This window comes from Pongo pygmaeus, chromosome 21 (genome assembly GCF_028885625.2).
Source record: "Pongo pygmaeus isolate AG05252 chromosome 21, NHGRI_mPonPyg2-v2.0_pri, whole genome shotgun sequence".
Lineage (NCBI taxonomy): Eukaryota > Metazoa > Chordata > Mammalia > Primates > Hominidae > Pongo > Pongo pygmaeus.
This window is the reverse complement of record NC_072394.2, coordinates 46,269,143-46,290,800: the sequence shown is the minus strand read 5'-3', so window position 1 is coordinate 46,290,800 and position 21,658 is coordinate 46,269,143. Positions and strand designations below refer to the sequence as shown.

The 21,658-nt window shown below is 47.3% G+C and overlaps 1 protein-coding gene across 1 annotated transcript; it reads left to right on the top strand.

Annotated features, from left to right (window-relative positions):
* The first annotated feature begins 20,110 nt into the window (after positions 1-20,110).
* On the top strand, positions 20,111-20,962 carry GTSF1L (gametocyte specific factor 1 like). Its single transcript, XM_054467303.2, has one exon. The coding sequence runs from the start codon at positions 20,432-20,434 to the stop codon at positions 20,876-20,878; it is 447 nt and encodes a 148-aa protein (XP_054323278.1). The 5' UTR covers positions 20,111-20,431; the 3' UTR covers positions 20,879-20,962.
* The last annotated feature ends 696 nt before the right edge of the window (positions 20,963-21,658 follow it).

Genomic DNA, 21,658 nt, shown 5'->3' with positions numbered 1-21,658 from the left:
TGAGGAAGGAGGAGCCCATCAGGGCAGAGACTGTTGGGGATGATGGAGCCACTCCACATCTTGATGGACACATGGCTAAGCTTATTCAGAACTCAGAGCACTAAGTGTGCACATCTGTGAAGGGTGCATGAGAAAAGGACAAGAATGGTGATATGGTTTGGCTGTGTCCCCACCCAAATCTCATCTTGAATTGTAGCTCCCACAATTCCCACATGTTGTGGGAGGGACCTGGTAGGAGGTAATTGAATCATGGGAGTGCATCTTTCCCGTGCTAGTCTCGTGATAGTGAATAAGTCTCATGAGATCTGATGGTTTTATAAAGGGGAGTTTCCCTGCACAATTTCTGTTCTCTTGTCTGCCGCCACGTGAGATGTGACTTTCACCTTCTGCCATGATTGTGAGGCCTCCCCAACCACGTGGAACTGTGAGTCCATTAAACCTTTTTTTTTTTTTTTTGTAAATTGCCCAGTCTCAGGTATGTCTTTATCAGCAGCATGAAAATGGACTAATACAAATGGAAAACTTGGTTACAGACTTTTCATAGAATATGCCTGTCTTCTGAGTTAATGATGAACAAATTCACATTACTCTCAAAAATCCCACCATTGGATTAATTTAAGTATTTTATCTGAGAAGAATACCATTGTTAATTGTGCTTATAATAAAATTTAAAGATTTGAAAAAACTATGTAACTCCAATCACAATGTTTTTCCTAATCTCTTGTAAAATTTAGAGGGATCTTGACCAGGCGCGGTGGCTCATGCCTGTAATCCCAGCACTTTGGGAGGCCAAGGCAGGTGGATTACTGGAGGTCAGGAGCTCAAGACCAGCCTGGCCAACATGGTGAAACCCCGTCTCTACTAAAAATACAAAAATTAGCCGGGCATGGTGGTGCGCACCTGTAATCCCAGCTACTCAGTAGGCTGAAGCAGAAGAATCGCTTGAACCCGGAAGGCAGAGGTTGCAGTGAGCTGAGATCTCACCATTGCACTCCAGCCTGGGCAAAAATAGTGAAACTCCATCTCAAAAAAAGAAAAAAAAAAAACTTAGAGGGATCTTTTAGGAACCAATTCCATTGGTGATAATGTAATATTTGTTTAAGATTCAGATTCCTTTGGTTTTGTTTCCTTGTCTTCTGTTTATGTTAAGTAAAATTACCTCTAATAACTTTTACTTTCAAAAGTATCCCATTTTATAAAAGTAGGCCTATCTGTCTCTCCACGTAGAGACTCCACATAGAAACATAGCTTGAATGATGGTTTTGCAGGGAGGAAACTTGGGAGGTCTTTTGTTTTATCTATTGTATCTTTTCTAAATTTTTTGCCTTTCAAGGCGTCTGGGCTTTTTTTTTTCTTTTTTTTTTGAGACAGAATCTGGCTCTGTTGCCCAGGCTGGAGTGCAGTGGTACAATCTCGGCTCACTGCAACCTCTGCCGCTTGGGCTCAAGTGATCCTCCCACCTCAGCCTCCTGGGTAGCTGGGACAACAGGTGCGTTCTACCATGCCTAGCTAATTTTTTTGTTTGGGTTTTTTTTTTTGTTTTTGTTTTTGGAGAGATGGGGTTTCGCCATGTTGCCCAGGCTGATCTTGAACTCCTGATCTCAAGCAGTCCACCCACCTTGGCCTCCCAAAGTACTGGGATTACCAAGCATGAGCCACCACTATGCCCAGCCTTCATCTGTGCTATTTTTATGAAAACAATAAGTCCTTCCCTGACCCCACTGCAGCTGGAGTCACAGCTCTCTCCTCTCTTACCCATGTCCCTCTTCCTACTCCAGAGCTGTTGCCACACCCATCCCCACCCTTTTCTGGATTCCAGTCTTGAGGGACAAGGGTTCTGTCTTGCTCCTCCCCATACCCATGGAGTGCCCTAGTGCACACAGTAGGTCCTCAACACATACAGCTCAAATAAAGGAGACCACATGCCAAGGAGAGAAACCCATCATGAGTTTGGAAAGTTAAACATCTGAGTTTTCAATCCTGAACCGGGGTGATGGTCCCGCTGTCTACTTTCCCACAAAGTGAGAGAGAAATCAAGGGACAGAGAGAATGTGGCTAAAAGCCCTTCGCTCACAAGAATGCTGGGAGACCAAACACAGCCTCCAACATCTCACACCTAACATCTGATAAGATATCTTTCCTCCTAGCAAGAGACTGAGCCTTAGCAGGAATCCAGGGGTTGGGATTCTAGAACCATGAGTACACAAAGTTGAGAACACGATGAAGCCACTAGAGCCGGGAGGACATCGAGGTTAAAGCAGAGATGGAGCAGATAAACACACAAGATTCCTTGGCATTCTTGAGTTCAACATGAATCACTTGTAAGCAGTCCTCAAGGACTATGATTGGGATCATTCGTTATTTCACTGAGGGATGGGTTCAACTCGTGCACTGCAGAACTGGGGGCAGGTGCTGAAGCTGAGTCCCTTAGCCAGCGAGAGAGGCAGCCACCGCCAGGGCCTCTCAGCACGGCTCTGCTCCTCTGTCTTGGTCCTATGTGTCCCCAGCTACTCCCACAAAGTGATGAAACTTTGCTTTTTGTGAGAAAGGGCCCTAAAATAAATCCAACTGCTCCCAATGTTGGTGATGGGACAGAAGAAGAAGTGAAGAAAAATTAAAGACATCCAAAAAAACAATGATGTGGAACTACATACTGAAAAGCGATATCCAATTATCCTGAGGCTCAGATCCACCATTGGAATGACTTCAACGTACACGCAACACAGAAACCGGAAAGTGTGACTCAGGAAACTGTCAGTGAGGCTCCTGCCATGAGCAAAGATACTTACCACAGAAAGCTCCGTTTATTCCTTTTGAGATGGAGTCTCACTCTGTTGCCCAGGCTGGAGTGCAGTGGTACGATCTTGGTTCACTGCAACCTCCACCGCCTGGGTTCAAGCGATTTTCCCATCTCAGCCTCCAGAGTACCTGGTATTACAGGCATACCCCACTATGCCCAGCTAATTTTTGTATTTTTCATACAGACGAGGTTTCACCATATTGTTCAGGCTGGTCTCGAACTCCTGACCTCAGGTGATCCACCTGCCTCGGCCTCCCAAAGTGCTGGGGTTACAGGCGTGAGCCACCGTGCCCAACCTCAGTTTATTCCTTTATTGATCCTTCATTCAATTCAACCAATGTCACTGATGTGGTCAGGCACTAGGCTTGACTCTAAGGATGTAGCAGGGAGAGGAGCAGAGATGCGGCTTTTGTGGAGCTTATATTCTAGTGGGGAAAGAATCAACAAATACATGTCAGGTGGAGATATAACAAAAAATTAAGAGGGAAAAAGAATAAAGAGTGAAGGAAGCTGATATTTTATTGCAGGAAGCTGATATTTTAGATAGAGAGGTCAAGAAGAGCCTCTCTGGGATGGAGAGAATGGAGCAGAAACCAGAAGGAGGGGAGAGAGGGAGCCTCATGGATATCTGGGGCAAGAGCTCTCCAGGTAGAGGGAAAAGCAAGCGCAAAAGCACGCAGCGGAAATGTGCCTGAAGGAATAGCGCGGAGGCCAGAGACGCTGGAACGAGGTGAGCAAAAGCAGAACAGCAGGAGATGAGCCCAGAGAAGGACCAGGGCAGACCCAGTGAGGTCATGGAGGCCCCGGTAAGAACTTCGGCTTCGACTCCTGGTGGAAGGGAAACCATCGGAGGGCCTTGAGCAGAGACTTCGCCATCTGACTCAAGCCTTAACAGATCCCACAGCACAGAGAGTCACCTACAAGGTGAGTAAGTTTGGAGGAGGAAAGGAGCGAGGAGGCTTCTGTTTCTGTCATAACCCACGTCGTTGGCTAGTGGCTTGAATAAAAGTAGCAAAGTGGAAGTGTTGAGAGGTGCTCTGATTTGGGATATCATTTGAAAAACCAGAGGCCGAGCTTGGTGGCGCACACCTGTAGTCCCAGCTATGTGAGAGGAGGATATTGTTTGGATCTGTGTCCCCGCCTAAATAGCATGTTGAATTATAATCCCTGGGCTTGGAGGTGGGGCCTGGTAGCAGGTGACTAGATCATGAGGGTGGTCCTTCACAAATGGTTTAACAACATCCCCTTGGTACTGTTATTGTTGAGTGAGTGAGTGAGTTATTGCAAGATCTGGCTGTTTAAAAATGTGTAGCAGGCCGGACGCGGTGGCTCATGCCTGTAATCCCAGCACTTTGGGAGGCCCAGGCGAGCGGATCACGAGGTCAGGAGATCGAGACTATCCTGGCTAACACGGTGAAATCCCATCTCTACTAAAAAATACAAAAAATTAGCTGGGTGTGGTGGCGTGCGCCTGTAGTCCCAGCTACTCAGGAGGCTGAGGCAGGAGAATGGCGTGAACCCAGGAGGTGGAACTTGCAGTGAGCCGACAACGCCCCACTGCACTCCAGCCTGGGTGACAGAGCGAGACTCCATCTCAAAAAAAAAAAAAAAAAAAAAAAGTGTGTAGCAGTGCCCCATTTTCCACTCACTCCTACTCTGGCCATGCGATGCGTGTGCTTCTCCTTCACTTCCACCATGATTGGAAGCTTTCTGAGGCCTCCTCAGAAGCCAAGCAGATGCCAGCATCTGTATTGCCTGCAGAATCATGTGGCAATTAAACCTCTTTTCTTTATAAATTACCCAGTCTCAGGTATTTCTTTACAGCAGTGCGAGAACAGATGAATACAGACGATCTCTGGAGCCCAGGAGTTCAAGCCCAGGAGTGAGCCGTGATCACACCACTGTACTCCAGCCTGGGCAACAGAGTGAGACCCTGTCTCTAAAAAATTGTAATAATAATAATTTGAAAAATCATATTCATATGTCTAGGGGATCTTCAGATCCATCCCTACAGGGTGTCAAGGGTTGAGCAAGAATGTTTACTTGTGTCAAGCCATTTATATTTATTTTAGTGTGACTTTAAATTATGCCTTATATTCTTAAATACATTACTGATGATAATTAATGGTGGCTTATGTTCAATTTCACTTCTGTTTTCATTTTGATAAGAATAACCAGTCAGGTGGCCAGGCGCAGTGGCTCATGCCTATAATCTCATCACTTTGGGAGGCCAAGGTGGGTGGATCACTTGAGGCCATGAGTTCAAGACCAGCCTGGCCAACATGGCAAAACCCCATCTCTACTAAAATGCAAAAGTTAGCCAGAACAGTGGTGCATGCCTGTAGTTCCAGCTACTCAGGAGGCTGAGGTGGGGGGATGGCTTGAGCCCAGGAGGCAGAGCAATCACACCACTGCACGGCAGCCTGGGCAACCGAGCTAGACCCTGTCTCAAGGAAAAAAAAAAGAATAACCAGTCAGGGCACTATAATCTCACATGGGTAACTGACCTGCGGCCAACCCCACTGTTTGGAGTGAAGTTCAGGCCCAGACACAAGCACTTACATACTTGATGTCAGACATCCAAGGCAGGCAGTAGACGTGGGATGCTCAGGAGGATACGCCCCATGTGGCATCTGATCAAGTCTGGCTTAGGTCTAAGGACAACGTTCAGGACAAAAACTATGCCTTTCCCATTTTACCATTGAAGATGCCTTAGACAACCAATAAAGTGGACGGTGTAGGACCACAGCCCTACACAGCGACATTCTTGCATCACTCGGCTCGACCACAGGAAGGTCTCACACCACTGAGTCTGACCACAGGAACGGGCAAATGAAAAGTCACGCAGCTATATGGGCAACGGAACTTCCCAGTCTCCAGTTCCCGGCCAGGAAGTGGGGGCTGGGTGGAGAAATCTGGAAGCTGCCTGCTTACCTACCAGGTCTCCACTCTGTTTTGCTATGAAGCCTCTAAGGCTTGATACCTGTTAATGGACGTATTTGTTGTCAGAAATAAATGAGATGGTGGGGTCAGTTTCCAAAGTCAACAACAGTTTGAATCAAATAGGCTTGGGCACACATGCCACCTCTGCCCCTTGCTCCCTGTGTGGCCTTGGGAAAATTACTTAGCCCCTCTGCCCCTCAGAGGTGGGAATAATGTGAAAAGGAAATGAGTGCCTGCACTTGGCCCTTAGAAAGCCCCAATCCACGTTCAGCCCTGATACCAGCTTCACGAATGTTCCCTTGCAAGTCCCAGAGACGGGACTTCCTGAAGTGTCCAGGTGCCTTCAGGCCCCCTTGGGTCTGTGAGTACTGGACCACATGCATCCCCAGATTAGACCTCAAGGACTTGGAATCCCCACATCGGGCCACAGTGGATTTATGCATCTCCAGACAGACCAAGGGACTCACGCATCCCCAGATTAAACCACTGACCCACAGGGCAAGGAACTAGGGTGATTTGTTCTCAATGGAGTCTGGAGAAGGAGATTTAGAATCACTAGACTTCAATGGTGGGGGCAGCAAATGGGGAGTGAAATAAACCGACACTCTTGGGGAACTCTAAAATGTTCAAAAGAAAACTAAAACCCAGGAGCTGAAGGTAACATCCAAAGTCACACCACCAGCGAAGGCCATAGAACAACAAAACTAGAGAAGTTCTTGGAGAGCATCTCGTCTAGCCCTTCATTTTCCAGATGAGGAAACTAAGGCCCAAAGAAAGGAGGAAGTTAACCTAAGCCACATGGTCCACTTGTGGCAAAGTCATCCCTCAGACTCAGATCCCAGATTTGAGGTCTGGCGTCCCCTCAATTCCCCAATACCAGCACCCACATTGCACACCCTTCACCATCTAGCAGAGATCTCGCCAGGGCTGCCATGAGCTGCCCCATGACACTCCAAGGAGCTGATGCAAAACATTTTGTTTTGCACCATGCCTGTGGTGACAGCTGAGTTAAACTGAATGCTCACAGTCATTATGCTCAGAAACTGAGCAAGAGTTCCATCTATTGGGGTTTCAGAATGAATCAGATTTCCAAACTCTCCTCTCTCCACCTCATCGCATGTCTGTATATGGTAACCTTTCAAAAGTGAGTCTAATAATTAGTCATCTTGGCCTAGTTCAAGACAACAGTATGTTCTCCAATTTCACTTTGCTTTCAACAAGAGAGCGATGCCAACGGTAATGTTCACCGTGGTTAAACACGCTTCTCAGCTGGTCCCTGCAGGCAGCCAAGACAGCTCTGGTCCCCGCAGTTGCCCAGTGCTTCCCCACAGCTCTCTAACCAGGCTGTACCCTCTGCTCAGATCCACCCCCAGCCCCAATCTTGACACCAACTGTGTACCAGGCACTACATCAGATGCTTTGGACTTATCATTACATTTTATCCTCTCTGCAAGATAGATGGTTCTCTTGTTGCCCCCATTTGAAGATGGGAAATTTGAGAACCTGAGGGTACTGGTCCTTGTCTACTGCCCATACCCCAGGTCCAGCCAGTCCCTCTCTTCCTCCCTGCTCCAACCACACTGTTCTGCCAAGACAGTGAGCTCATTTCCACCTCAGGGCCTTTGCACATGAGATTCCTCTGTCTGAAACACTCTTCCCTCTGACTCCACCTGGTTCACTCCTTCTCGCCCTCAGATCTCAATTCAAGCATAATTTCCTAAGGGAAGAATCCTTCACATCCTCAGGTTCCTAGAGCTCTTTTCATCCACACAGCACCCTATGAATCCCTCCTCCTTCAAGGCAGCTACTATACATTGTAATTTTATTTTAAATTTTTTGTAAAGATGGGGTCTTGCTATATTGCCCAGGCTGGTCTTAAACTCCTGGCCTCAAGCAACCCTCCCACCTTGGCCTCCCAAAGTGTTGCAATTACAAGTGTGAGCCACTGCGCTCAGCCTAACATGTAATTTTATATTTAAGGGATTATTTGCTACTATCTGGCTCCTCCACACAAGCATGAATTCTAGGAGGACAGGGATGGTGTCTGTGTTGCCCACCACTATATCTCCACACACAAAAAGGACACATAGTAAGGGTTTAGCTATCACATATTTATGGATGATGGATGGATGGGTGGTCAGATGGAGGGTGGGTAGATGCAAAATGCTTAATGAAGAATTTGCCACCCATCCAAGTAAGAGTTGGGCCCAAATGCAAGCCCAGGCCTCCGACCGGCAATCCCTCTCGGTGTGTGTGATAATCCTCCGCACACACACACACATCACCCCCAAACTCTGACCCTGGGAGACAGTACCCACCTCCCTGGAGCAGTGTTCTCAAAACTCCCCTGACCAGCACCCCACTGTCCAAACCCCATAGCTCCCACACCACACACCTGGAGCTTCAGGGATGCTGATTCTGCGGGTCCAGGAGGGCCCAAACTCTACACTGTTAACAAGCACCCAGGTAATTTAGAAGGGAGTGTGTCCCAGAGCTCGTTTGAGGATCTCTGGACTAAGGTGAGTCCAGGCAAACCCAAATCCCCAGGGAGAGCCGCCCAGCGCCACCCTAGGCCGCCTGCGTGGGAAGTGGCCGGGTGCCGCAAACCGGGGCCGTGCTGCCCTCTGGTGGTGCATAGCGGCACTGCAGCCTCTGGGCTCCCTGAAGGAACACCGGCCGCGGGCGCCCCAAGGGCCGTGGTGTCCTGGTGGCCCACGTCGGCCTAGGTCAGCGCACCTGGGTTCCAGTCCCTGACCCTCCAGAGACCACCCCAAGCCTTTTTTTTTCTTCATAAATGGAACATAATCAACGTTTCCCAAACTTCAGTTCTTTGGGTACCACCTTCATCATCTTGCCCATCTCATTTATACACGCTATTCTTTACTTAATTTTTCTCTGAATTGCCGGGTGTGGTGGTGGCTGTCGCCTGTAGTCCCAGCTACTCAGAGGGCTGAGGCAGGAGGATGGATCACTTGAGCCCAAGAGTTGGAGGCTGCAGGGAGCTATGATCACCCACTGCACTTCAACTTGGGCAACAGAGCAAGACCCTGTCTCAAAAAAAAAAATTTTTAATAAACGTATTTATGTATTACAATTCATGTTAAGAGAGAAATGAATACCCACAGTAAACAGGGGTGGATTTCACTTGCCATAAATGGTGGTCTGGGGGAGAGGAGGGGACATGGTGGGGAGGGGATGAAAACAAAACCAGGATTACCAAGATTTTCATAAATAAAAAGACTGCCATTTTACAAACAAAAACAAACAAGGGCTTTCCTAAGTGGTGAAACTATAAAGAACAGCAAAGAAATTAGCGTTATAAAAATTAGGATAGCCAGGCGCAGTGGCTCACGCCTGTAAATCCCAGCACTTTGGGAGGCCGAGGTGGGCGGATCACTTGAGGTCAGAATATTGAGACCTTCGTGACCAAGATGGTGAAACCCCATCTCTACTAAAAATACAAAAATTAGCCCAGCGTAGTGGTGCATGCCTGTAGTCCCAGCTACTCGGGAGGCTGAGGCAGAAGAATCGCTTGAACCCAGGAGGCAGAGGTTACAGTGAGCTGAGATTGTGCCACCGCACTCCAGCCTGGGTGACAGAGTGAGACTCCATCTCAAAAAAAAAAAAAAAAAAAAAAAGGGATAGTGCTTTTCTCTGGGGGTCAGGAGGCTGTCATGGGAAGAGATGGTGGGGGCCCCAGGGAACCCAGTTCTCCTTCTTTGTGTAGGATATTTTTACAGTCCTGTGTTAACCCGCACATATGAGCTTTATGCATTTTTTCCTGCATTTTATGTGTCACAACAAAACATGTTATAGAAACAAAAAGTAACCAGTGAAATACAAGTAATTTACAAAGGCACACCTGAAAATAGGAGAGATGAGGCTAGGCACAGCGGCTCACGCCTATAATCCCAACACTTTGGGAGGTCAAGGCAAGAGGATTGGTTGAGCCCAGAAATCTGAGACCAGCCTGAGCAACATAGCAAGATCTTTTCTCTACAAAATATCATTTAAAAATTAGCCAGGCATGGTGGCATGCATCTGTAGTCCCAGCTACTCAGGAGGGTTGCTTGAGGCAGGAGGATTGCTTAAGCTCAGGAGTTTGAGGCTGTAGTTAGCTATGATTGCACCACTGCACTCCTGCCTGGGCAACAGAGTAAGACTCTGTTTCTTAAAATAAAAGAGGGGGTGACACTGAGCAGCAGGTCAGGGGTGACACAGCTGCTCAGGGGACAGTTTCAGGGGTTAAATATCCCAGAAACGGAGTGACCATCCAGGGGGTCCTGTGTGAGAGGCAGCTCCAGGCAGCAGCCCTCCCCCCCCCCCACCCTCCTTTCTTCTTCCCTACCCTCCCCTGAGCTCCCTGTATGGAAGCTCAGAGCTCGGAGTGGATTTCTGGAGGCCAGGGTGGTGTGGTGAAAACAGCAGGAACCCACTCTTGGGGGACTATGAGCACCCCAATCACCAGGCGGGTGGGGAAAATTGAGCTACTTTCAGTTCAGTTATGAGTCCCAGAGACATTCATGGCTATTTACTGCTAGCATCCGTTCTGATTCGTTGATGCCTGTGCCATTCAGTTGTCAAATATGTTTATGATCAGCCCTGCTAAGATGCATTAAAACACATGTGTATTAGTCAAGTCTCACACTGCTATAAAGAACTACCTGAGACTGGGTAATTTATAAAGAAAAGAGGTTTAGGCCAGGCGTAGTGGCTCACGCCTGTAATCTCAGCATTTTAGGGGGCCGACACGGGCGGATCACCTGAGGTCGGGAGTTCCAGACCAGCCTGACCAACATGGAGAAACCCCGTCTCTACTAAAAATACAAAAAAAAAAAAAAATTAGCCAGGCGTGGTGGCACATGCCTGTAATCCCAGCTACTCGGGAGGCTGATGCAGGAGATCACTTGAACCCGGAAGGCGGAGGTTGCAGTGACCCCAGATTGTGACATTGCACTCCAGCCTGGGCAACAAGAGCGAAACTCCGTCTCAAAAAAAAAAAAAAAAAGAAAGAAAGAAAGAAAAGAGGTTTAACTGACTCACAGTTGCCCAGACTGTACAGGAAGCATGGCTGAAAGGCCTGAGGAAACTTACAATCATGGCAGAAGGCAGAGGGGAAGCAGGTACATCTTCACAATAGCAGAGCCGGAGAGAGAGAGTACGAAGGGGGAAGTACCACACACTTTTAAGCCATCAGATCTCATGAGAACTCACTCACTACCATGAGAACGCAAGGGGGAAATCCACCTCCATGATCCAACCACCTCCCTCCCACTAGGGCCCTCCTCCAATTTGACATGAGATTTGGGCAGGGACACAAACCCAAACCATATCAATATGTAATTACCGAAATTAAAACTGTCCACCAAAACACCATGAAATATCACTCACATACCTCCAGTGGGGCACAGTGGGGCACGCAGTGCATTTTAGGACGTGGTAGGCATTACCTGGCTCCGCACAGGGCGCCTCTGAGAACTAAACGGGCACTCACAAGTGCTGAGCCCCACACAAAGTGTTAACGTGGTTAACACAACAGCCTTCCAGGAAGCTGGGAGCTGGGATATCCCCAGCACGTAAGACAATGCTGAGACAGACCCACAGGGCGCAGGGGCTCCCGTGGGAACTCACAAGTGCTCTGCGGTTTGCCTGTCTCTCCTGCCTAAACAAGGAGCAGCTGGGGAAACTCAGGCTGGCCAAAGCACCAACCATTCCCTCTCTCCCTCCACCACCTCCCCACCTTGTTTTGTTTTTTTTTTCCCTTCATTTTTCTCCTCTTTCTTTCAAGGAATTCAGAGTGCAGGTCCCACTATGAGTTCCCAGGCGAACCCACCTCTCCCAACTTCCTAAACTGTGAAAGGAAAATAAAACTTGGGACTCCAATTCACTCTACCCAAAGGAAAAAAATTAAGCTGAAAGCTGAGTCATGCGAGAAACCGCCTTCCCTTTTGTGCCTAAGCAGATAGGTAGAGATAAAACGCCAGATATCTCCAATTACTCTGGTTCACCTTATGTTACTTAAAGTGCCAATTTACTGAGTGCTAGATGAATACATAATTGACGATTCCCCCACCTACTCCTTTTCTCTTGCAACATGTGAATTCAGTAATACGACCACAGCCTCCCTCGTTGCTCTCCAGTCTGCTTTCCCCTTTAAATACTGACACCCTCAAAATCATCTTTGTAGAAAGGCACAGACGGTTTCTGTGATTCTGTGTTCTGTTCTTCTGGGCATGTCCTTAACTTTGGCAAAATAAACTTCTCAATTGATTGATACCTGTCTCAAATACTTTTAGGTTTACAAAACCCACTCCCACTTTTACTAAATGTGTGTCCACACATTTGGGAACAATAGACACTGGGGACTCTAAAAGCAAAGAGGAGCCAGGCACAGCCTGTAATCCCAGCACTTTGGGAGGCCAAGGCAGGTGGATCACCTGAGGTCAGGATTCGAGACCAGCCTGGCCAACATGGTGAAACCCCATCTCTACTAAAAATACAAAAATTAGCTGGGTGTGGTGGTGGGCACCTGTAAACCCAGTTACTCGGGAGGCTGAGGAAGAAGAATCGCTTGAACCCGGGAGGCAGAGGCTGTAGTGAGCCGAGATTGCGCCACTGCACTCTAGCCTTGGTGAGGCAGAGTGAGATTATACCTGAGAAATGAGTACTGATGACCCTTAACAAATAGTTACTCCCCAAGAAATAGGAGAAAACCTTAAAACAGAGTTTCCTCAACTAGTTCCACAGGAAACTAGCTGGTAGAGGCGGCGATAGGTGCTAAGGAGAAAAGGCTGCACCTGGGAGACACTGAGTGAAGCAAAGGTTCACGGCTGGCTTTTCCTTAAGGCCTTCTTGGATCTGTGCTGATGTCCACTGAGATTCCCCAGGAGAAGGTACAGTGTGACAATCCCCAGAGCAGCTTATAGGACTCACATTCCAAGCAATGCCAGCTTGGAAAAACAAGCGTCATTTAATAAATAGGTATAAACAGGGAAGACATTTAATTCAAACATCTGTAAGAAAGTGACCAAAACTGATGACATTTTAGGCCACCAAAAACACCTCACAGGCACTAACAAGCCATCGTTTTCTCAGGCCACATTATCTATCCACCGTGCAATAAAAACAGAAATTAAAAACAAAAGGATAGACAACAACAACAAAAAAATGAAATCACTTGGAAATTTATGCCTAAATAACTTGAATCAAAGAAAGGAACAAAACTGCAGTTATGGGCCATTCAGAACATCATGACAATTGGAACTCCACGTAGCGATACTTAGGGAATGAAACCGAAGTACTCCCCATAGCTCCAAATGTTTCTGTTATTCAACAAGGAAGACTGAAGGCAAATGAAGCATCCAACTTAAGGAGCTAGAAAATAAGCAACACGATAAACCCAGGGAGAGAAGCAGAAATACAGATAAAAACTAATGAAATAGAAAACATAAAAATCCACAGAACTGATAAATCAAAGACTCGGTTTCTTGTAAACAGCCGTAGGACACCCAGCCTTGTGGAAGCCCAATAAAGGGAGGGGGCACACGGCTGGGCGCGGTGGCTCACGCCTGTAATCCCAGCACTTTGGGAGGCCGAGACGGGTGGATCATCTGAGGTCAGGACTTTGAAACCAGCCTGGCCGACATGGCAAAACCCCGTCTCTACTAAAAATACAAAAGTCAGCCAGGCGTGGTGGCAGGCGCCTGTAATCCCAGGTACTCAGGAGGCTGAGATGGGAGAATCGCTGGAATCCGGGAAGTGGAGGTTGCAGTGAGCCAAGATCGCACCACTGCACTCCAGCCTGGGTGACAGAGCGAGACTCCGTCTCAAAAGAAACGGTTGGCGGAGGGTGGGGGGTGGTGGCGGAGGGGAGGAGGGAGTAGGAAGCAACTGAGCAAAAGAGAACGCAAAAACGCATTAGAGAAGTCAAGGAAATGTAATCAAAGACACAGAGGAGAGGTTTCAGATTAGAAGAGTATTAAATGCATGCAGTGTGCTAGTCAGCTGGGAGAGTTCAGTAGAGAACACATGTGTCTTCCTCAGCTCGGGCTGCCCTAAGGAAATACTACAGACTGGGTGGCTTAAACAACAGAAATTTCTTTCTCACAGTTCTGGAGGCTGCAAGTCCAAGATCAAGGTGCCAGCAGGGAAAGGTAAGGCCTTTCTTCTTGGCTTGCTGATATCAGCCTTTTTTGCTCTGTGCACACCTGGCCTTTCCTCTGTGCAGGAGTAGAGAGAGCTCTAGTGTCTCCTCCTCTTCTCCTAGGGACACCAGTCCTATCAGATCAGGGCCTCATCCTTACAACCTCATTTAAGCTTAATTGCATCCTTCAAGGCCCTGTCTCCAAAATCAGTCACACTGAGGGTTAAGGCTTGTGAAAGGAAAAATAAATCTTGGGACCCCAAAATCACTAAGCTAAAGGGAAAAGTCAAGCTGGGAACTGGTCAGGGCAAATCTGCCTCATTCTATTCAAAGTCTTCCCTCTGCTCACTGAGATAAATGCCTATCTGATTGCTTCCTTTGGAAGGACTAATCCAAAATGCAGAAGAATGCAACTGTTTGTCTTTTATCTGCCTATGACCTGGAAGCCCCCTCCCTACCTTTGTTGTTGTCCCATCTTTGTTTCCAGTTGTCCCGCCTTTCCGGATGGAATTAATGTACATCTTACATATACTGATTGACGTCTCATGTCTCCCTAAAATGTATAAAACCAAGCTGAGCCCCGACCAGCTTGGGCACATGTCGTCAGGACCTCCTGAGGCTGTGTCACGGGGACATCCTTAATTTTGGCAAAAGAAACTTTCTAAATCGACTGAGACTCGTCTCAGATATTTGGGGGTCACAGGCTTCAACATATGAATTTGAGAGGGACGCAATTCAATCCACAACAGCATACTTTTCTAGAAAAATGAGAACTGCCAAGAGAAGTAAAAAACCATGGAATCAACTTTAAAACTGACAGAGGACTATTTCCCAAAAGGGTGTGGGTCAGAGAGTTTAGCAGACAAGTTCTCTCAGACTTTCAAAGAATGTTTGTAGGCTGTTTAAACCATCCAGGAAACAAAAAAGAGAATGTGCTCTGATTCAGTTTACAAATCTAGCATAGCTGTGACATGGAACCCGACAAAGACAACCAAACTTCACCCAGTCGGGCATTTTAACCAGAACCCAAGCGATTCCTGGCCACATTATAGTTTGAGAAATGCTACATGGTGCTACATTCATTGTCACTACATGAAGAGAGTTTTCTAAATAAGGTCCTTGAGTCAAAGGAGTTGGCAGGTGCCCAGACGGCTGAGACCAGAGGAGCCCTTGGGTAAGGGGTGGCCCACAGAGACGTCCAGCGTGGAGAAGCCCTGGGCCAGAGCTCAAAAGCCCATGGGGGCTACCTGTGCTGTCCACACCTGTCTCCTGGACATGGCAGGGAGATTCAAGGAGCCAGAAATGGAGCGGCCGCCCATACTAACGCCACGTACACACAGCTTGAGTTTAGCATGCTTAGGATCTCCTTTAACCTGAAGGAGGTGCCTGGGGCAGAGGGCACAGTGTTGACACTAACGGCTACAGGGTATGAGGAGGCAGTCAGCTCGGTGTACAACCTAACAACTGAACTGTCTGGAGAGGTAGTGAGCTCCCCATCGCTGTCTGACCATCCTCCAGGGATGTTCTGGGGGTCATGCCGGCCCTGGGAGAGAAGCTGGCCTTGATGACGTCAGACTCTCTCCTCGCCTGGAGACTTCAGATTCATGATGACTAATCCTCCTTTGGCAGCATCCCACCCCATAATGATAATTGCTGACTCAGCTAACCAGGACATGCCATTTCTCATTTTCAGAAAACACTGTTTCTGCACGCTCTGTGACCTTCTCCTCTCCATGCCTGTGTTACCATCTGTTGGCAGCATCTCTCAGGATGAAGATCAGCAGGGAGGGGAGTGAGAGGAAAGCAGGTCCAATCTTACTTGCAGCGCTGGTCACACATGCACAGACAGGGTTGAAAAGTTTCTCACAGACAGATGTGTGTACATCCCTAGCTCCTCTTGGTTTGCCATGGTGAGCAACCTCTCAGGTCCCAGGCTCAGAGCAGGTGCCAGGAGGAGGCTGCAGGCTTGAGGACCATTCAAGATGTCCATTAGAAGCACAAACAGCCAGGCGCAGTGGCTCACGCCTGTAATCCCAGCACTTTGGGAGACCGAGGCGGGCGAATCACGAGGTCAGGAGTTCGAGACCAGCCTGGCCAACACGGTGAAACCCCATCTCTACTAAAAATACAAAAAATTAGCTGGGCATAGTGGCAGGCGCCTGTAATCCCAGCTACTCAGGAGGCTGAGACAGGAGAATTGCTTGAACCCGAGAGGCAGAGGTTGCAGTCAGCCAAGATCACACCACTGCACTCCAGCCCTGGCAACAGAGTGAGACTCCATCTCAAAAAAAAAAAAAGAAGCACAAACAACCCTAGCCTTCCCTCTCCCCATAATGGACTGAATCTCAGCCTGCCACACTAATAGGTGCGTGGCCACAAAGAAACCTGCAACAATGTCTTACTCCTTATTAAGTGGATTTCAATGATGGATACAGTGCTTTCATTGCGATCTCCATATGCAGAATTGCAAAGCCTCTCTCAGCCAGGCACATGTAACCTAGGCTTTGTGAAACCCTTGCAAATAATTTTTCAAGGACAATAAACCACAAATGATCAAAGACAACCAGAATTACAGAAGCCTGAAGACTCCAGCCGGGGCCACCTCTGGTCGGGAGCATGAAAAAGACAGTGATTAAAAAGTCACTGTCAGCCGGGCATGGTGGCTCACGCCTTTAATTCCCAGACCTTTGGGAGGCCAAAGTGCGAGGATCACTTGAGCACAGGAGTTCAAGACTAGCCTGAGCAACATAGAGAGACCCTATCTCTACAACAAATAAAAAAATTAGCCGAGTATCATGGTTTGCACCTGTGAGTCCCAGCAGTCAGGAAGCTGAGGTGGGAGGATCACTTGAGCTCAGGAGTTTGAGATGGAGTGAGCCCAAATCTTGCCACTGCACTCCAGCCTGGGTGACAGAGAGGGACTGTATCCCAAAAAGAAAGAAGATTGCTATCAGCATCATCGGCAGACACTGCACCAGGCTTGGGGGTGTGGAAGAGCAGATACTGAACTCCCTGTTAACTCCCAGTAAGGACAACACTATAGTTCCTTTTAAAAAATATTATTTTAGGCCGGACGTAGTGGCTTATACCTGTAATCCCCGCACTTTGGGAGGCCGAGGTGGGCAAATCACGAGGTCAGGAGATGGAGACCATCCTGGCTAACACGGTGAAACCCCATCTCTACTAAAAATACAAAAAATTAGCCAGGCGTGGTGGCAGGTGCCTGTAGTCTCAGCTACTCAGGAAGCTGAGGCAGGAGAATGGTGTGAACCCAGGAGGCAGAGCTTGCAGTGAGCGGAGATTGCACCACGGTACTCCAGCCCGGGCGACAGTGCGAGACTCCATCTCAAAAAAAAAAATTATTTTAATATATTTTTTGAGACAGGGTCTCACTCTGCTGCCCAGGCTGGAGTGCAGTAACACAATTTAGGCTCACTGTAGCCTCAACTTCCCAAGCGATCCTCCCACCTCATCCTCCCGAGTAGCTGGAACTACAGGCATGCACCACCACAGCAGGCTAATTTTTGTATTTTTTGTAGAGATGCGGTTTTGCCATGTTGCCCAGGCTGGTCTCGAACTCGTGGGCTCAAGCAATCTGCCCACCTCAGCCTCCCAAAGTGCTGGGATTACAGGAGTGAGCCACTGCACCCCACCATATTTCCTTTAATAGTGGGCTGTGGGCTTGAAGAAAATGGGCTCTGTGTTACATGCATGATATGGAAGGTACAGTTTACCAAGGACACTCAGCAGAGAAAACCAGGTGCTATCCCTAGGGTGAGTGGATTGGGGTATAGGGAACACAACTTCTTGGCCTCACATTCCTCATAGGAGCCAGCTTGGTTTGAGGCACTAGAATTCCACTGGTCTGGGGTAAGAGCCAGATCTCAAGATCTCAAGAAGCCCCAGGAGAGCACTGAGCAAGCCATTGATCCCCCACTCTGAGCTAGGACTTTGGGTTTTCTCCCATGGGGAAGAATATGCTCCGTGTGTGGAGAAAAGAGAAATGAATGCTGATGACGAGAAGGGCAGACTGTGGAAGCCCTCAGGACTCCCCAAAGTTCCTATTCTCCTCCTTCTGGGCATGTGGAAAGACCGTACCTCCTTGCTCTTTGAAGTCAGGTAGGACTTACTTTGAACAATGAAACAGTAGCGGAAGTGATGTTCATCATTTCCTGGTGGAAGCTTGCACATGACTCCCCACATCCCCTTCCTTCTTCTAGAAGGAAGCAAGTGTTGCTATGGAGGCTCCATCAGCCTGGCTCCATTAACCACAAGGAGCAGATCCCCACTACCCCTCCCCAACCCAGAGACCTGCTTTAGACATGAAAGTGACTCATAAGCTTTCGTTATTTTAAGCTACTGAAGTTTTGGCACTGTATGTTATTGCAGCCTAACCATGCCTATCCTGACTGGCACACCCAGAATAAATGGCGTAGTCATGAAAGATGCCTTTTTTTAGAATCCTTTGTCTAATCTTTTGTCTGTACCTGGGTTCCCATTACAATTTCTTACTATGACATCAGTGAGTGTCATGTTGCTAAATTGTCTGCATATCATATGATAGTAACAAGACATCCCACATGTATGACCAGTTGCAATTATGTAACAATGTAGACAAAGCCAATCACTTCAAGCCTCAAAAAAGGCTGACACCATAGCCAGGATGTGGAGAGACAGAAAAAGTGTCATTTACAATGACAAAAAAAAAGAAAAAGAAAAAACCATAAAGCATCATAGATTAAATTTTTTTAACGTGCAAAAAATAGAAAGAAAACTACGAAGCCTACCTGAAAAGACACCATCAATAGAGCTTAGTAAATACCAGGAACCACACACACACACATCTTCCCCAAGGTCACGTGGCTGGTAAGTGGCAGGAGGTAGAATATGAATACAGTCAGCTTCCTTAACCACCACCAAGAATAGGATGGGTGAGCTTTTTCTATAATGGGCCAGACAGAAAACATTAGAGGTTTCTGGGTCATCTGGATTCTGTTGCAACTACTCAAATCTAGCTCAAAAGCAGCCAATGGACAATATATAAACAAATGGGTGTGGCTGTGCTTCAATAAAACTTTATTTACAAAAGCAGATAGCCACCTGGATTTGAATCATGGGCCCATAGTTTGTTGACACATGATCTAGAATAACAAATCCTTGAAGATAGTCAAGGCTTTCGGGGGGAAAACTAATAACAAGCAGAGACTTGCTCTATCAGATATCAGCACATAAAATAAAGCTACAAAAATTATTTGGAATTGCATTATATTTATGTATTAATTTAGGGTGACTATGTAATTTATATAAGTTAGTTTACAGAGAATATTCATTTATGATTTTGAGTCGTCCTATTCAGGAATATGGTATTTCTCTACTGTCACTCAGATCTTGAGAAACAATTTAACAGGGTGGGGGGTGGGAAGGAGCTCCAGGCCAATTTTTAGAAGAAATCCTACCTAACACCAGACAGGTAAATAGAATGTCAGAGGACCAAAACCACTAACACCCTGAGATATGTGTCAATTGCATCCATTCAGACTTTGGTCCAGTTCCGTGAGGGACAACAGCAGGGTCGACCTAAGATGGGGCGTTTTATAGGAAATGTTTCCCATGTTAAGCTGGAACACCAAAAGGCTTCACCTTCTGGGATATATGGATAGATTTAAACCCTTCCCCCACCCCCAAGGAGACTAGGCTGCTGTGGGCCTCAGCAGAGCAAAAGGGTAAAGAAAGACAGCCCTGAGAATCACATCCAAAAACTAGCCCTGGCCAAGCGCAGGGGCTCACACCTATCATCCTAGCATCTTGGGAGGCTGAGGCGGGTGGATCACCTGAGGTCAGGAGTTCAAGACCAGCCTGGCCAACATGGTGAAACCCGTCTCTACTAAAAATACAAAAAATTAGCCAGGCGTGATGGCGGGCACCTGTAATTCCAGCTACTCGGGAGCCTGTGGCAGGAGAATCACTTGAACCTGGGAGGCGGAGGTTGCAGTGGGCCGAGATCGCACCACTGCACTCCAGCCCGGTGACAGAGCGAGACTCTGTCTCAAAAAAAAACAAAAAACAAAAAACAAGTACATACAGTTGAAAGACTTAAGTCACAACATACATCCAGGAACAATTTTAGATGGCAGCATTCCCCAAAGCCATCCACCCCTCCCAAGCAGTGCACAATAGCCTCTTCCTGATGACTTAGGCTGCCCATTGTGACCACCGGTGACTGCAGCTTGACATCATAGTATATCCCTGAGTCAAGCGGCTGTGGGTTTTTGGCTCTTGCATCTGCTATATATAGTTCTGTCTCGGGTGCCATTTGCTAACTCTGTTCTCTGTGTAGCTGCTTTTGGCAGCTCCTCATCTCTCTTCTAATCCACCACTCATGGTCCTAGAGAACAGACCACAAGTTAAGACCGTCACCTACAGAATCCCAAGGGCCAAAACTGGGCAGAGGACAACTCCATCCTTCTTACAAAAGGGCTTCTCCACAAGAAGCATTTCCGTTAGACTCTGAGCAGTGAGATACCCTGCTTCAAGAAGAATTTCTCATGGAGCCAGAAGCCTTTGAAATTTGCCCTTACGATCCTCACCACCGAATCCCACTCAGCAGATTCCAGTACCACCTGGCATCATGCAGGAGAAAGAACCCCAAGAAAGCCAAAAAGATGGCCACCTGCAAATACAACGCCTGCCACGTGGTCCCCATCAAAAAGCTGGAGGAACATGAGGCTGTTTGTGTCAACAGGAGCGCTGTGGAGGAAGAGGACACCGAGAACCCTCTGAAAGTCAGTCTTCCTAGTTCAGAGCAGAACGATGACACCCAGCAGGTCTCACCTTGCCTTCCCAGCCCCGATATCTGGAATGTCGATGGCGCTAATTGCCAGCATGTGTTTGTCCTTAAGACTTTTTTTCCTCAAAAGCTTGTTTGTGAAAATGACACAAAAGAGTCAGCAAGAAAGACCAGTCCCCAGAAGATCCTCAGACCAGGACAGTAAACTGCCAGCTGAGGAAGGAGCACACGCCTCGTAAATTCATGGGAGAACATGCAATGCGTCAGAATAAAAGACATGCAAAGTAAACTACCCTGGGCTACCTTTTTTTAACCTGGCAGATTGATAAATATCAGAAGGCTTAAAATACTCTGCTGGCAAAGGTAGGGCAAAATGGGCACTTTCATAACATTGGTGAGAATGTCAGTTGGTACAACCTCCACAGAGGGCAATTTGACAATAGCTATAAACATTATCAATGCACACAGGCTTTGATTGAGCAATTCCACTTCCAGGCTTCATTCTGTAAATATAATCACACATGTGGAAAATGAGCTAAGTACTAGCTTATTCATTGCACCATTATTTGCAGCAGCAAAAAAGTTAGAAATTAGCCAGGTGTGTTGAATCACAGCTGTAGCCTGTTAGTCTGGGGGCTGAGGAGAGAGGATCACTTGAGTTCAGCCTGGGCAACATAGTGAGATCTTGTCTTAAGCAACAAAAAAAAAAAGTCAAAAATGACCTAAATATCCATTAAAAGGGCCTGATTAAAAATGTTATACTGCAGCCATACAACAAAATATTATGCCGCCTTGAAAAAAAGTGAGGAAGCTCTTTGTGTGCTGATATAGAAAGGTTGAGACACACTGTTGAGCTCAGAGGTCAGCAAACTTTTTCTGTAAAAGGCCAGATGGTAAATATCTTAGCCTTTGCCAGCCACGCAGTCTGTGTTGCAACTACTCGGCCCTGCCACTGCAACACAAGAGCAGCCACATATAATATGTA